The sequence below is a fragment of the Felis catus genome, chromosome A3 (genome assembly GCF_018350175.1).
Source record: "Felis catus isolate Fca126 chromosome A3, F.catus_Fca126_mat1.0, whole genome shotgun sequence".
Classification (NCBI taxonomy): Eukaryota; Metazoa; Chordata; class Mammalia; order Carnivora; family Felidae; genus Felis; species Felis catus.
In genome coordinates, this window is record NC_058370.1 from 45,135,499 (window position 1) to 45,151,687 (window position 16,189).

The following is a 16,189-nucleotide window of genomic DNA, read 5'->3' on the forward strand; positions in this document are numbered from 1 at the left end:
GTAATTATCTTCATTAGTGTCAGGCATTATCTACAATTCATTCCTCTGCTCGAAGAGTATGTTTGTTTATTTGCCGACTTTTCCCCCTCCCCCGTTTGGCCGAGTTCAGACTTTTGTGTTTGTAAAGCCGCATGCACGCAGGCGTCTGTGCCGCACGGCTCTGACATTCTCTCCCCTAAAACAGAGATCGCTGTCTTTCAGTTCCAGAGCTCCTATGCCCACTCCCTGACATCCGCCCTTCATTACTTGGTTCCCGTGCGGCCGCGACGACAGATTGTCTATCCTCTGGAAAAGCTTGGCATCAACGCTCCATCAAAGGCGGTCTCCAAGGACGCGGTGGGTAGCCGGGCGGCAGCAGGCATGGAGGCTCTGTGCCAACTCTCGCGGGCGTGGCAGATGGGGTGGCCGCGCTGTCTTCTCGGGAGCAGGCTGCTTCTTAATTACAGGGAGCCTGGCGCTCATGCCCTTACAGGGGCGCCCTGCGGAGGCTCCCCTGCAGCCCTTTCCCTCAGGTGGTTATTGCACAGAAACCTGACACAGGGGTGGCCTGATCCCTGGATGACAGACCCCACAGGGACACCTTGTGTGCTGTGTCTCAGCACAGGCGGCCTAGGGTCAAACTCCCAGCATATTTCTGTTTCCTTTCTCCTTCCTCAAAAGCAGATTTCCCCTTTCCATTGATGTTTTGTTTAGGCAAAAGTGGGCATTCACAAGTCAGACAAAGCAGACAGAGAAAGTAGAGCTGGCTGAGTTTGAGATGTTTGGGTCCTAAGCTGGGTTTGTTAAACTCCTCTGTGGGGAGTCAGGATGATTAACAGGACCATATTAGCTGCCCTGGGGGTGGCACAGGCTTAACCTTAAAATGAACAACCCTGGGATGCTTTTTCTACCAAAACAGGAGAAGAAACAAAAATAGAACCTAGATTTCACTTTAAAAATGGAAATGTACATGTGTGTGTACACACGGCCATGTTCTAACTGGAAAAGCATGATTTTGTCAAGTTTACTTCCATATGTAGGCTCGTAGTATTTGTATACACTTCCATTTAAATAAGTTGAAAAAAAATTCCCTTAGTGTGCTGATGTTTGTACATTGTGAGAGAGGAAAGTGGAAGGTTTAAATTCTCCAAAAGGTTAGCCAAGGAGTTGCTAGATACGGTGCTCAAATCAACAGCTTGGGCAACCCCGGTGCTGCAGGAAGCACATCATTCTGCTGCCCCTGGCTCCCACTTTGCTGGGTGGGGCGGGGGCGGGGTTCCACCAAGACCCAGCTTCGTGGCACCTGCTGACTGTACCCAAGGTTGCTTTAGTTCTACATTCATCTCTATATTTGTAAAATAAACAAGAAATTCTAAATTTATATTTGAGTAGAGACTGAAAATCAGTAGCAATTCTTTCCCCTCCTAACTCTCTATGATGGGAAATATCGAGCATATACAAAAGTGGAGAGGACCAGATGAAGCAGGGCTTCTCGTTCTGTGGGGCTGACAGACCTTATCTCCTTTTTTTTTTTAACCCATCATAGGCTGATAGTTTTATAAAAGGTGAATTTCTTAAAAATGAATTTAAAGCAAAGACAGATAAGATTCAAGTCCAATTATTTTATTATTAGATTTAACAGACACAGAATTACTCTGTCCAATTCCTGTAAAACTGCTGAATGCCTCTCTCAGTCTCTGCACTTACTACATGGGCACCTATCTCAGACCACACGTTGAGTAGCACTGAACTCCCAGATAGTTGGCACTGAACTTCAGAAATTTCCAATTCTTGGCCAATTTTGGATCTCTACCCCCTGCCCCCATCACTTCCCCTTCCTCCTTATCATTTTGAAGCAATTCCCAATATATATATTTCATCCAGGGCCAGCGTGAGTTTTTAGGTAGCAGGGCCCAACGCATTGCAGGGCACGGTCTGTCCACTCTAAAGATAAGAGTGCCCGAGCCGATCTGGAGGATCATTGGGATGGCCACCAGATGGTCTGTTTTGTGGTACAGATCCTGGGATTGGACTCCTTTGGAATGACAGCAAAGACCTACAGATTTGGCACAAAGACAGTGCCTTAGGGTCAGAGAGGGTGGCTTCTTCTATAGCTCAGTGAAACACAGCTTCCATAGAGTTGTGCTGGTCCCAGGAGAAGGAGCTGCAGGTACCAAGTATAAAGATGAAATTTCTGTGTCGGATCAGGGTAAGGATGAGAGATGCCGCCCTTTTACAGTGACTGCTGACACTTCTTCCAGTATGGACAGACCATACGATGAGTCCAGGAGAAGCCCTCATAGGGCTCTGGCACCTTCAGCCAGCCCTCTGGTAGCATGAGTTCTGTGGCTGGACCAGGAGGGGAGGAATGCGGAGGTGTCACCTGGTTATCAAGAGCAGCGTTTTTCTGAGTACCAGGAGCTTCTCTCTACCCTCACCCCCAGGAATCTCCAGAGCCTGGAACTCCAAGTAGGAAGAAGGCCAGAAAAAAAAATATTTTGTTTCATTAAAAATAATCTTATCATGACTTCCCAGGTTAGTATGAGTTGCAATTGTTGCTTACATGTAGTGACCTTTTCTATCGTGATCTTGGTGTGCTATGTACCCACCCCCACAACACAGAGCCGTGGCTCATTTCAAGGCACAGCAGGGGATGGATTGTTCACATCTCTGGTCCAGGAAGGCAGCCACTTACCAGGCAGGTGGAGCTGATGCTTGGTACCTGCTTCACTGGGCTGCATTGTTTATTATACCTCTGAATTTTGACTTCTGAAGAAACACTTTTACTGCTGCTTACTGTACTCCTTCTTGAGAAGGTCTTAGTCAAGATTTAGTTCAGCAAATAAGATTTAGTAAAAGTTTTAGAAATCTTAAAAGTGTGGTCAAAAGATTTTCAAGAGCATAATCCACATGGGATGGGCCTGGACATTTGAAAATTAAAATGTGGAATTATATTATCTTAAATTATTTTTTTCTTTTCAACATTTTCGTTGGATTTAATGTTTTAGGCTGATGACCCGAGACAGGGTGAGCCAAATAGAAATGTTTTAGGAGGAATTTCTATACAGCCCTAAGAGCATTGTTTTCTTAGCAGAGCAATAGTGTTGCAGCCATTGAACTGAGTGAAACTGAGTGACTCATTACTAGATGAATGCCTTCTATTTTCCCTTTAAGTTTTAACGCCCCCTGTCCCCACCCCCAACCAGCACAAGGAGGTTATATAGCTCCCTCACCATGTCCGCACATTTCTCTGGCTGGGCACTTGCCTTTCATACCTTTTACCCTACTTAAACCATCTCAGAGTGACCATCCATTCCCTCGCCTTCACCTAGGAAGCCAGCCTTCAAGGGAACAGATCGTTCCAGGCATGAGTAATGGGATAGAAAGTGTTTCATCTCTGTGGGTTGCCAATTTGAATCTGGCACAAGCCAGCAGTGATTGAAATTCATCACTGCGTGGCAGGGAAATATGCCCCTTCCCTACTTCAAGGCCCTGGTGGTTTCTGCCTGGTTTGGAGGATAGGTGACTCTGCCATAATACCTTCCCTATGGCTTTCATTAATTGACAGCCCACCCCATATTGGGTCATAAGAAAGGACCTGGGAAACATATAAATGATTTTCATCCCACATTACAAAGGTATGCCCCCCCCCCAAATTCATTGTAATATCTCCATAGTCAGCCAGTACAGATTATGGATAAGAGAGAAGACGTTTTTCTGACCAAGACCCTGATCATGTGGGATAGGCCTGGAAGACTCATTTCTCAGCTTGAATTGGCCATCTTGGTCAGTGCATGTACATTCTGGGAATTATTGTGATGGGAGTTTTTTATTAAGTGAATCAGCATGGCCCACATACGTGAAAACTATGATTAGGGAAACACTCAAATTTGGCCTAATTAATTGAATGGCCATATTAAGGACTATGGAGCAGTTTGACCGGGTGGTTCCAGTTTCTTTCCTTTCCTGCTCCTACACAGGGATTCAGAGATGACTGTGACACCTTCCCATCTGGGAACTTACAGGCTAGTGTCAGTATTAACGTGGGATTGCTTGGTCTGATTAAACAAGGATGGGAGAGGGCTGCATTCGTCCCTGGTACTGAGAGCCAGACTCAGAAGGAGTAGCCACAATGGGTTCTGCACAATCACTTGGTAGCGAATGAGTTTGTTCTGAGGCATTGTTTCCTTTCTAAGAGTGGGATTTTAAATGAGTCCTATTTGTGAAATGAAATCCTGGAAAATCTTCCTTGAGCTAAAACAGCTCCTACCCTTGCTTCAGTATCCTAGATTCTCCCTGTCATCCACTTCAGTGTCTCTAATTCTTCATCCTAGTTTATGTGATTCATAGAATTAGAGAGTGAACTCATCTGTCTCTCTCTCTCTCTCTCTCTCTCTCTCTCTCTCTCTGCCCCCCCCCCCCCAAATTTTTGGGACTAAACCAAGCCATCATCTTTCAGATGACAGAATCATTTCAGGAATCATACTTTCAGGGCCATCAATGCCTGTTGTTACTTTTTTGTGGGGGTTTATTAGTGATGGTCTGTTTAAATCTTGACTAATGAATTCTTTGAGGCCTCCCTTTTCCCTTTGTCTTTCTACAAAGGAAAATGACAGTTTATTTAACCCCCCATTCTCAGAGCTAAGCGCTGGCTCACTTTTTGCTGGTATGTGATCTCTCAGGAAGATGTCACTCACTGGCATTCAGTTACCCTTGGAATTGTCTCTTTTCATCTCTGCTGTTCTTCCCCAGTCCAGCTATAATTACCATCTGATGGACTGTTACTGGATACTGTTTCACTTGTGCATCTGCTGCCCTAGGAAATTGCATTATTCTCTGAGCACCTGCTAGATTTTCCCCAGCTTGATTGTTCCCCAATCCCCCCCCCCCCTTCAAACTTGGAAACTTTCGCTGCCCATGGTTAGACTTCCCTTGGTTGTTCTTCTAGTCGGGATGTGTGCGTGTGTTTTAAAATCAGCCCAGTAGCATCCATTTGGTAGAGGTTTCTAAAAATGTATACCCACGTTTTTCAACATCGTATATGCACTGATCACCTTAATGTGACCATGGCGATATTATCTTGAGATGAAAGTAACCCACTTTACAGCCCATGGGTCAAGTTTGCTTTTTCAAGCCATTTCCCAGCGATTTGTTCTACGAACAGGAGATGTATTTGCTCTTATTTAGGAACTCTTTTCTCTGACATACTTAGAAAAATTTACATGAGTTCTTTTTTTTTTCTCCAAATAGTACAAGTTCTGTGGTCATTTCTTTCCAATTCTCTGAACACTATCTAGGTTAGTGTTATATGTAGTATACACGTGTACATAAGAATGACTTCTGTGACATCAGTGATTTATTCTCATAATCCCTTCCTCTTAGAAAAGGTTACAAAATAACAACAGCAACCACTTCTATTGACAGTATAGAGCTCTTACTAAAGGCTTCCCGTGAATCATCTCATTTAATGCTCACATTGGCACTTGTAAATAGTCAATTCTACTACCCTCCTCAACGTATCTAAAGAAAACAGGCTTGTAGGGAAGGAGGGTAAATGACTTGTCCAAAGACTAATTCATTGGCAAAGCTTCAAATCAAGGCATTTGGATGCCAAATCCCTACCTTCAATCATTACGTGTGTACTCTCTTATCTAAAAAGTAAAGTACTGCTGTCACAGCTCATTGTAGGAAAACCAAACCGCAGAGAAGGAAGATGGCTTGCCAGAGTCCTTTTGGGATCTCCCAGATCTTTGGCACCAGCTACTTAATCAAAAGGTGACCCACAGATAATTGGCTTACCCCCAGAACAGTTTGGATTTTCCTCTTGGCGGAGTCCTCCACTCTTGAGTCTGATTCGGGGCCAGCCTGACCCCGGCTGGGCTCGGCTGCGAAGGAGCAGACTCATGGGGCCAAGGTGGTATGCCGAGGTCAGTTTTTAGACACCAGCTGATCAGGCTACCTGCACTTCTCTATCCAGGTTATTGTTGCAAATCTTTTGAAATTATATTGGCAGCTGCTGGGAAAGGAGGGAAAAAAACTAGGATCTCATGCATAGGTTACGTTACAAATCTCTCAATATTCAGTTCCATGCTGCATGTGGCTTCACATTGTTCTTAGAATGTGCTCAAGTAGGGATGCCTGGGTGGCTTAGTTGGTTAAGCATCCAACACTTGGTTTCCACTCAGGTTGTGACCTCACGTTTCATGAGATTGAGTCCCGAGCCCCATGTCATCAGGTCTGCACTGACAATGTGGAGACTACTTAGGCTCTCTCCCTCTCTCTCTTTCTCTGTCTCTCTCAAAATAAATAAACATTAAAAAAAAAGATTTAAAAAAGAAAGTTCTCAAGTAAATGCCAAGGCTGAGTAACTGAAGGTTTGCTCAGGAGGCCAGGGGTGGAAAGGGTATGCACTGGTGGCATAATCGACAAGCCTGGACATTGTTTAGAATTTGGGCTGATAGAATGCCAAAATGCCAAAAGAAATAACACACCCTTCAGGGTGTGATAAGCTAAGAAGCTGCGAAAAGTAAAGTTACTTCTTGACACCTCAGAATCATCAAAAACCAATCCTACATCTTATACTTATTTTCTGGAATAGATATTGTAGGATAGTCAACATTTCTCTCCCTTCCATCCTCCCTCTCTCTCTGACAGCTTTATTGAGATATGAATCGCATATAATATAATACAATCACATATAATACAATTAAATACCATTTAAGTTGTACAATTTATTGGTTTTTGGTATATTCAAACAGTTGGGTAACTATCACCGTCAAATTTCAGAACTTTTTTGTCTCCCCAGCCATTAGTAATGACTTCTTATCCACCCCTTCCCTGAGCCCTAGACAACTGCTAATTTACTTTCTGTTTCCATGAATTTGCCTACTCTGGACATTTCGTATAAACAGAATTATACAGTGTGGCATTTTGTGACTGTCTTCTTTGACTTACCGTGTTTATAAGGTTCACCCATTTTATTGCGTGTATCAGTACTTGATTCCTTTTTATTGCTGAATAATACTCTATTATATGCATGTACTGTATTTTATTTATCCATTCATCAGTCAGTGAACATTTGAGTTGTTTCCATCATGTTGTAATGAACATTCCTGCACAGGTTTTTATGTGGCTATTATGTTTTCATTTCTCTTGGGTGTCCATACCTAGGAGCAGGATTGCTGGTTCATTTGGTAACTCTATGTTCAACATTTTGAGGAACTTCTAAACTATTTTCCCAAGTGACTGCACCATTTTGCACTCTCTCATTCTTAGATTAGATCCAGCATTCCTGCTAACAAGTGGTAAAGTGCTGGTCAACTCAAGACCAGGGATGGGCAGTGTACCTAATCATTCTTTCAATTCAGGAGTGGAGCTTTCCCACCAGTCCTGGAGAGCTTCATGCTTGGTTGACTGAACACCCCTAATAGCAGCTTCGGTTATTTTGAAAACAGATTTTTCTAAAATATAATCTCCCCTGATCTTAGCTTCCTTGCCTGACCCTCTCTGGCTCATCAGCCTCCTGTAGGCCTGCATGCACATTTAGATGAGCTCCAGCAACAGGAAAAAAAAAAAAAAAAAGCCCATCCAAACCACAGGAGTGAAATACAGGACTTCCTGGTTTTTAAGCTACCAGCATGTCCTTTGTTTGAGTCCACCTTTACTAGTGTCACTGCTTTTAAAACAGCTCCCAACAGGAAAAAAAAAAATCCTGAGGCTTTCCTGAATATTGATTGGGTTCTTGCCACAACCCAATAGGAAGAAAAAAAATGCATCCTGTTCCCCGCAGAGCCAGAGTAATGAATGCCGCTGAGGTCCAGAAAGGCCTCGGGATGTATCAGCTGCCTGCACTGCTGTGCTGCACTGGGAAGGGCTACAGCCAAGCAAGGCTCCTGGGTGGACCTGAGCTCCCGGGGAGGGAACTGGCCTTCACAGCTAAGTGGCTTCTTTAGAATCCGCCTTTAGGGAGGAAAGGCATGGCTGCACCAACAGGAGGCTTTGCTTGGTGTATTTTAAAGTAGCTGGGGATATAAAATGACAAAGGGCACAATTAGAGCTACAGATGCTGACTAGGAAGTTACATCTTTTCCTCTTGATTGAAAAAAGTTCCTTGTTACAACAGCAGTGCATATTTCTGGTAGAGATTTTAGGAAAAATCAATAGAAAGAGAAAATCCATAAAAGCTACAATAATCTATCTATAGATTACCTTTGTTAATATTTTGGTGTTCTTACTTTGGGATTCTTTTCTGTGGAAAAAAATACATGCAATTAAACATGATGTTTTGAAACATACTTTTTCACTTACTATGTTATGAATGTCTTTGCACATTACTAAGTATTCTAAAGTGTCCTTTCAATGTTGCACATGTCCTGTGAGCAGCCACCCCTAGCCACCCGTGAGTACTTTCTGTGCCGGGCTCTGTGTTACACGCTTGCATGGATTGCCTCATCGCGTTCTCCCAGAAGCTGGGCATCATTTTCTCCATTTTGCAGTGGGGGAAACTGAGGTTAGGAGAGGTATGGTTATGTAACAGACAGAGCATTAAGCCCAGCAGGACTTGTGGGAATAACGATGAAGCCACTTGATTTCTGTCTTCCATCACTCTGTAAGTATGCTTACTGTGGCCAGCTTCTCCCCAGTACCCAGGTGGAAAGTGGGCAAATCACCCTGTGATTTTTCTGTTTACTTTTAGGTAATTAAAGTTGTGTGAGTCACTCTAAATCACAAAACATCTTCATTCCACAAAAGGTCCAGTTTCATTTCATGTAATAATCAAAACTCAATTTTCATCTGAAGATTGGAGTTCCTCCTCCCCCTGCTGAAGCCTGTAGCTGGGGAAGGAGGGCAGGAAGGACCTTTTCTCTCTAACTTACCATGCCCCTGACTTACGTAGCATCTATTTAGCTTATTATAGTTAAGGGTGTGTGTGTGTGTGTGTGTGTGTGTGTGTGTGTTTAAACCTGTTACTTTCTTGTTATTTAACTATATTCCCGGTCCTTGTGAAACCGGGGCAGGGCAGGGAGGAGCAGCTAGGGGAGCAGGCAGGTCTGGACTCAACTGCTACTGTCATAGGATGGCTCCTGCTCTGCTGACCAGCCTCTTCTTTTTGTGGCAGGTGCTTGGTTTCCTCAGAGATTCCTGTCCCTGAGGGCATCCTGCCTGCTTTCCATAGCACAGGTAATGCACCCTCCCAGCTCTGCGCCCTGGGTCTTCATTTCCCCCAGAGGCGGCCCTATAGGAAGAACCTACAATAAGACTCACACCTGTGGTCAACAGACAGCCACTGTGGGCCACCTTCCCGTCCATCACCCAGCAGCAGCTGGCCTGCCTATTGCATCCTTCACATTTCTTGGGCAGAAATCACACACCAGTCCACTGAGTCCACTAATGGTGGCAACTCATGTGAGGGTCTCTGAGGGCCCCAAACCTTTAATGGAGACTTAAAGTGAAAGAAGAGACCATCTCCATGTGTCTTCTTTGGGGTGGAGTGACATGCGACCAAGAGCATATCAATGTTTCTCAGTGAGGAAATCTCCAGAAAAATCCTCTCTTATACCCGTTCTTCTTGCCCTTTGATATCTTCATTGTGAATGAGGCGTTTAAAAGTCATTTAACCAGTGCTTGCCCACCTGCTCTGACATTTTTCACAAGAGGAGCTTCTTTGGAACGTAGCATCCATTGTCTTCATGCCTCTGACGTCCTGTGTGACATAACTTACCCGAGGCCAGACAGCTGCTAGGCTGAGGCTTTGGGACTACAGCATCCTGGTGCCAGATCGCAAGATTCACCACTGTTGTTTGTAGCCATTCCCTAATGTTGGTCATTACAGTTTTTATCCAAATTGTATCATTATAAGCAATGCTGTCATATCCATCCTTATTATTTTTGAGCACATTCATCATAATTTCAGTAAATTCCTAGAAACTGTTTTGCTTTGCTAGGTCAAAGGTAAAGCTACTATTTCTTTAATCAGAAACCATGAAGTTTTAGAATTTGAAAATGAAAGCTGTGATTCCCCAGTTTAAAAAGATGGTTTCTTTTTGCATTGTGTTTGCTTTATCTAAGTAAATAATCAGCATGCAGAAAAGCCCTCTTTTTTTATTGCCAGATGTAGATGTTTTGAGTCAGATAATCAGGTCTGCAAGATGGCAGTCTTCCATTGGCCCGTGTTTTTATTTCCTCTGACTCAGTTGAATCTCTGCTTGGAGTCTCCACTCCACCTGATGCGAGAAGAAGTAATCTCCATCAACTCCAAGTAAATTTTACAATTAAAAGTTTAAATGGAGCCCATTCAGGAACTTTCCCTTTTTTGGGGGGGCAGGTGGTGGGGAAGGCATTACAGTGCTCAGAAGCCCATGAAGCATCATGGCATCGTGGAGGTGGGGGGGGCAGTTTTCTGGTGCTTGGGTAGTGCCTATCCTCACAGGCATCCACTGGGTTTCAGAACGTCAGCTTGTCCTCAACCATCCCTTATTTTGGCATCCAGGTTCCCCAAATGGCACTTGCTACTTGCATTGGGGACATTTCCTCTTCACAGCCTTGAGAACTCTTTGAGTCCAACGTCATGTTGGCTGGAGCATGCTCTTTCTCACTCTCCTTCTCAATATATATCCCTTTCATCCACGCTCCTCTCTCTCTCTTCCCTTCACCCCCTCTGCTTCCCTTTCTCCTCACCTCCTGTACCACTTTGGGCTTTGGGAAGCTCATGACCTGCCTTATCTTCTTTCTTGCCCTGGCACCAGCCTCAGTTATCTCTACCCTTCTCAGAACAGGTGGCAGGGACTTCTCTGTGAGGCACAGATCTCTCTGCTCCCATATTCTCCAGAACCTCTGTGAGGATCCTATCCTTTTCTTCCACTTTTATGGCCTTAACCAGAGGGAAGGAGAGGCCTGTGCTATACTTGTCTCTCTTTCCCTCCAACTCTCTTCCTCTTTCCAATTTTGGGACAATAGACTTTGCTATCACTGTGTGTTCTTCTGAAATCTGTCATTTGAGGCAAATGCTTTTAATACTCAAAAGTCAGGCTTTTTTGAGACTTAAAAACCTTCTCTCAATCTGCCATCAGCTTTGAAATGAAAAAAAAAAAAAAAAGAGAACTGACCCACATACTCTCCTGCGGCATGTCTGCCCAATGGCTGGTGTCCCTGGATGCTGCCTGAAGAGTCGGGAGGGGTCTTGAGTCAACAAGGATTTGTCAGGAATTAAATACAACTGCTAATGTAAAATAGTAGCCCTCCCCCATGATGATAACAGTAATATGCACACAGAGTACAGACCAAGAAGGCTACTTGTGGGGCTGGCCCACTCCTTCTGGACCATGGAGGAACTATAAAAACATAGGCTCCATTCATTATTAAGTGATTTTATGTCAATGGATACACCTATTATAAAGTATTATAACCCTAACTTTTACGTCTTTTCATGAAAGCTTTTAGATGTTGTATCTTGTTAATGAATTCTAGCTTAAAAAGGAAAAAAAAAAGAAAGAGAGAGAGAGACAAACCAAGAAACAGACTCATAACTATAGAGAACAAACTGATGGTTACCAGAGGGGAGGTGGGTGTGGGGATGGGTGAATAGGTGATGGAAATAAATAAATAGATAAAATGATTTAAAAAATAAATAAATTCTAGTTTTATAAGGTAGGATATGCTCTCTTAGAAGATGTGAAAGACTAGGGAAACAGGGAAAACAACCAGGAACCTAGAGAGACTTTACACTCACATTGAGCTCAGGTGGATGAAACATTTTCCACAACTTAGTAAATTTATAAAGCCATCTGAGTTTAGTTGTCCTTATTTACATGCTCACCAACTCTGAAGGGAAAATGGCATTTGTGTACATCAGAGGCAAAGGATCAAGTGGGCCTTGGAAAGCAAAGTGACAGTTACCTTCCTGCCCATGCTGGGGTGCCCTGTGCTGCCTCGGATAAGGGAGCCTGGTATGCCTGCTCCCAGCACAGGAGGAGCTCCACTGGAGGAGCAGCTGGAAGTGCTCTGCCCTCAGTCCTCACACTGCTGTTCTCTGGGGTTGAACCTCTTTAAGGGAAAATAAAAACCTTTATCCTGTATGTTGCCTCAAGACCATTAAGCTGAGTCAAGATTACTGATGTCATGATCTCCATGGTAACCAACTTAATAAGCAAGAAGAAAACAAAAAGGATGGCTTAAAAACGGGGGGGGGGAGATAGAATAAATAGGTATGGAAATAACGTGGGAGCCATAAAGGTTTTTTATTGTTACTTGTTTGAGATGTCAAACATGACTCAACTACAGTGCAGGCAGGCCTGAGCCATTCAGGCAGTTGAAACCCTGGTAATAAACATAAATTACATACTCTACCATAGTTCCTACTTCTCCCACTCTTCAATCATGTCCCAGTTTTTGTTTGTTCTGTTTTTTTTAATATAATTCAGTGCATTGAAATTATCACCATGGTAGTTGTTATAATCAAGGTTTTTATGGTAGTTTATGTGTTTAATCGAAAGGAGCCGTGCTGCCAGAGAGCCAGTGTCAGGCAGCACTCTCCGGTCACCACGGTGAAGCTTTGCTGGCCAACATCATTGCCATTTTCACCACTGCTCATTGACCCTCAGTATGGTGCTCCAACGAAACCAGAGATAATTGTTGATTTAAAAAATTGAACTGGGATTTTTCTATCACAATTTTTAATTTGTGAGCAGGTCACAAAGATGTCTGATAATGTCCCGTGGAATTATATACAATTGGCAACCATTGTAATTAGTTTACTAGACAGCCTCCCTCCTCGCACACTGGGTCTGGGGTCACTCTGTGTTGGTAGGACCCCGGCTAGTGGCCCCCTGGGCCATATGACTTCCAACAACTCACCAATTGAGAGATAGACACACAGATGGATACACACCTGGGTGATCTGACTGACCCTAAAGGCAGGAGCAAATGCCAGACTCTGAAGGCGTTTGAGTAGCTAAGTTCAACTCATGCCCAGTACCCTGTCCATGACCATGGTTTATCATTTTGTCTTGTCAGATGTTGGTGCCTGACTCTGCTCTTCATGGGGAAGTTCCCACTGTCTCCCCTCTCCCCTCTCCCTACATGTTCTGCTCTGCAGGAGCTGTTTGCTCTGGAGGATGCTGCCTTGGGCCCAAGAACCCTTGGCCCCTCTCAGGGCAGCCATGCTGAGATCCCGGTTCCCTTGAGCTTGAAGTGAGACAGGACACCAGTGGCTTGGCTTCTCTTTCCCAACGTGCCTGCCCTCTGGCGAACCACCCCAGTGGAGAGCAGATGGGGGATACAGCCCCCCAAGCCCAAATTCCAAAAGAATCTCCTTTGCAAAATAAAACATAACAAAACATTATGTAAGTCAATAAAACTATTCAATTTGTCTCATATTTTTTTACAAATACAAAAATATGCTAAAAGTAAGAAAAGCCAAGCCAAGTCAGGAGAAGTACTAATGAGAGTTAACATTTGTAAATGTCATATCCCATATTCTTTATAAGAATGAGCTCATTTAATCCCCACAGCCACCTTTGGTCTAGGAGCTCTTTTTTTTGATGAACCACATAGTTAGATTTCCAGTTCATCTTCTCAAATGCTTTTTATGAACCATCCTCTGTCTCTCTCACTTTATCTCTCTTTGTCTCTCCCTATCCCTCCCCCCCATCACATACACACAAATACACACGTGCACGCACATACAAAGAGTACACATAATCACCATCCGAACATTGTCCTGGAGAAGTGCTTGAATTCCAGGCATGTATACTACACATAATCAACTTCCCAAGCACAGTGGATGACCACTGCCTGCTTCCTGCTTTTGGAGTCCTGTTCCTCACCCCTGCCTCCCCTATCCAGGTTCTTCCCAAGAGCCAAGTGGGTTTGTCCTTCCCTAAACCTGCCTCTCTACCCTGGCACATCACTTGTCCAGGTGTTGTGTTCTTTGTTTAGACTCTGATACACACCGTGGTTTGGACCTACATTCATACAGTCACCCCCTGCCTGTGTGGGCAGACTCTTCTGCCTAAACATGGGCCTGGGGCCTTTTCTGCATCTCTGGTTAGGAAGCTCAGAGCTGGAGACTTCATTTATAGCCTTTGAATGTCGTATCAGGATTTATTGTGTGCGGGCCCTGCTCTTGGCACCAAATCTGCAGCAGTAAAGTGGGCAATTCCTGCCATCCTGGTGCCTGTGTCCTAGTGAGAGAAGCACACGATGGACAGAGACACGATGCCAGGTGGTGGCAAGAAGAAAGCCCAAGAGATGATGGAGGATAAGGGGTGGGGGGTGGAAAAGGCCTCTCTGGTAAGGGTCACTTAAGCAGAGACCTGACACGATGGGACAGTGGGGGCCGGGAGAAAGGAGCTGATTTCCCTTGTTCATACCTGTCAGAAACCCAGGCTGTCCCTGGGCCTGCCCCTTGCCCCCATGTGAGAACTGCCTCCACCTTGCCGCAGTCCCGTGGGGACACACACCCAATGACACAGCATTGATGCTTTGCCTTTGATTTCACAGTTATTTGAAATGATTTGCACGACAGAAGCCAAACTGACGCAATTCGAACATTTCAAATTTTGTACATAAACCTTCCTTTTCTTTGTAACCTTCCGTAGCTTTTTGCTCAAAGAAGACCAGAGCTATGTGGTGTTGTGACTCCCTTGAAACATGATTTCTATTTTTAATAAAGGGAAAAAAACCCAACTCAGATAAGAGTTTAGAATTTCAGGTATCCAAATGTTTGGAAAAGGTTAAATATTTTACCTAGATGGCAGTTGGCCTCTTAGGAATTCCTGGGGAAGGCATTGTGTCTGTTTAAGAAAAAAATGACAAAGTAACTGCTATTTTGAAGGCTCTACTTAACAGATGTGTAAAGTATAGAAATCTATGTATTATTAAATAATTCTTTATAATATGCTCAAGAATAAGCAATTTGTAAGCCTGTTTATGTTCTCGCCATCTGGGCGCATTCTGTCACCCATCTGTTTCATGTAATTATGTAATTATCAATATAAGGAAAGAATAGGTGATATAATTAACAAGAAAAACTGATCCACACTGAAGAGTAAAAATGACATGCATCTGTTGAATTGCTTTTTGTTTCTCTTCCTTCATTGTTAACTGTTTTTTTCATTTCACAGTTGTATTCAGCCTGGCGACTTGGATCGCACCCTTAGGAGAGCTGTTTTTGCCATGGTGTGCTCTTGCATGCTTTCTCTCTCTCTCTCTCTCTCTCTCTCTCTCTCTCTCTCTCTCTCTCTCTCTGTCACACACACACACACACACACACACACACACACACACACACACACTTGAAGGCAGAATGATTAATAAAGTGTATGGGAGCTGACATAACTTTGACAGAAATGACCAAGGTCTTCTTGGTGTTTTTCATTGATTCTCTACCTCTGGGGAGAGCCCTGATTGTCATTTCCAGAACACATAATATAACAGCTAGAACTCTAGGAAATATTTAAATTAATTAGTGACAGATGGAAGGACTGGGCCAGTGTGTGGCCCTCACATAGGATATTGGAGAGAGGAGCTACTTTAGAAAAATTCCCCTACTTGGTATTTTTAATGTCAAGGCTCAAGCAATACATGTCATTTTATGATAGTACCCAATGGATTGGGTTCACTTCCACACAATCCCACTAGTTAACCATTCATTCGTGTAATGGATGAAACGATGATGCCTCCCTGGTCTTTACAGATAGCAATGCAGAGCGGGTGGCCACCCACTCTTCCGTCTGCCCAGGAGAACTGACCTTCTCCCTGTGACTTGGGATAAGCAGAGGGGTGCACGTGTATATCTGTGGAAGGACATTGCAGTGATTTCTCCATTTCTGTACACCCCCACTACTGTTCTCCAGAGAACAGACGCCCCCCACAGGGGTTTGAGGAAGCCCTCATCATGACAAAACCTTGGATTTCAGTTCTAAAGTATACAAAGAGGAGGCAACCCCCTGAGCCACTTAGATGACAATGGTTACCAGAGATGAAGAGAAATCTCCACACTTCCTTCCACTGATTTAAGGATCAGGAGCAGGGCTCCCATGCAGGCTTCTTGATGTGCTTTGCAGACCATCTTGCCCTTCCTTCCAGGGCTACCCCCCTCCTCCCCTCCCCCACTGCCTGTTCAGGGTGTGTGCACTGGAGGGGGCAGGATACTCAAGAGGGAAGTCCCAGTGTTGCAGACCCATAAAACTGCACAACAGCTCCCACCAAA

The 16,189-nt window shown here is 44.1% G+C and overlaps 1 protein-coding gene across 9 annotated transcripts in view; it reads left to right on the top strand.

The window, feature by feature from the left end:
• Positions 1–16,189, top strand: part of CFAP61 (cilia and flagella associated protein 61) — a 285,236-nt gene that overhangs the window by 136,130 nt on the left and 132,917 nt on the right. For 7 of the 9 annotated variants that reach the window (XM_019826881.3, XM_019826883.3, XM_011280983.4 and 4 more), the window contains one exon: positions 202–336. In XM_019826881.3, coding sequence (XP_019682440.3) covers positions 202–336 — 135 coding nt within the window. Of the gene's footprint in view, positions 1–201; positions 337–9,097; positions 9,160–12,990; positions 15,048–16,189 lie in introns of those variants that run through there. The other 2 variants (XM_045053927.1, XM_019826885.3) reach the window with 2 other exon arrangements.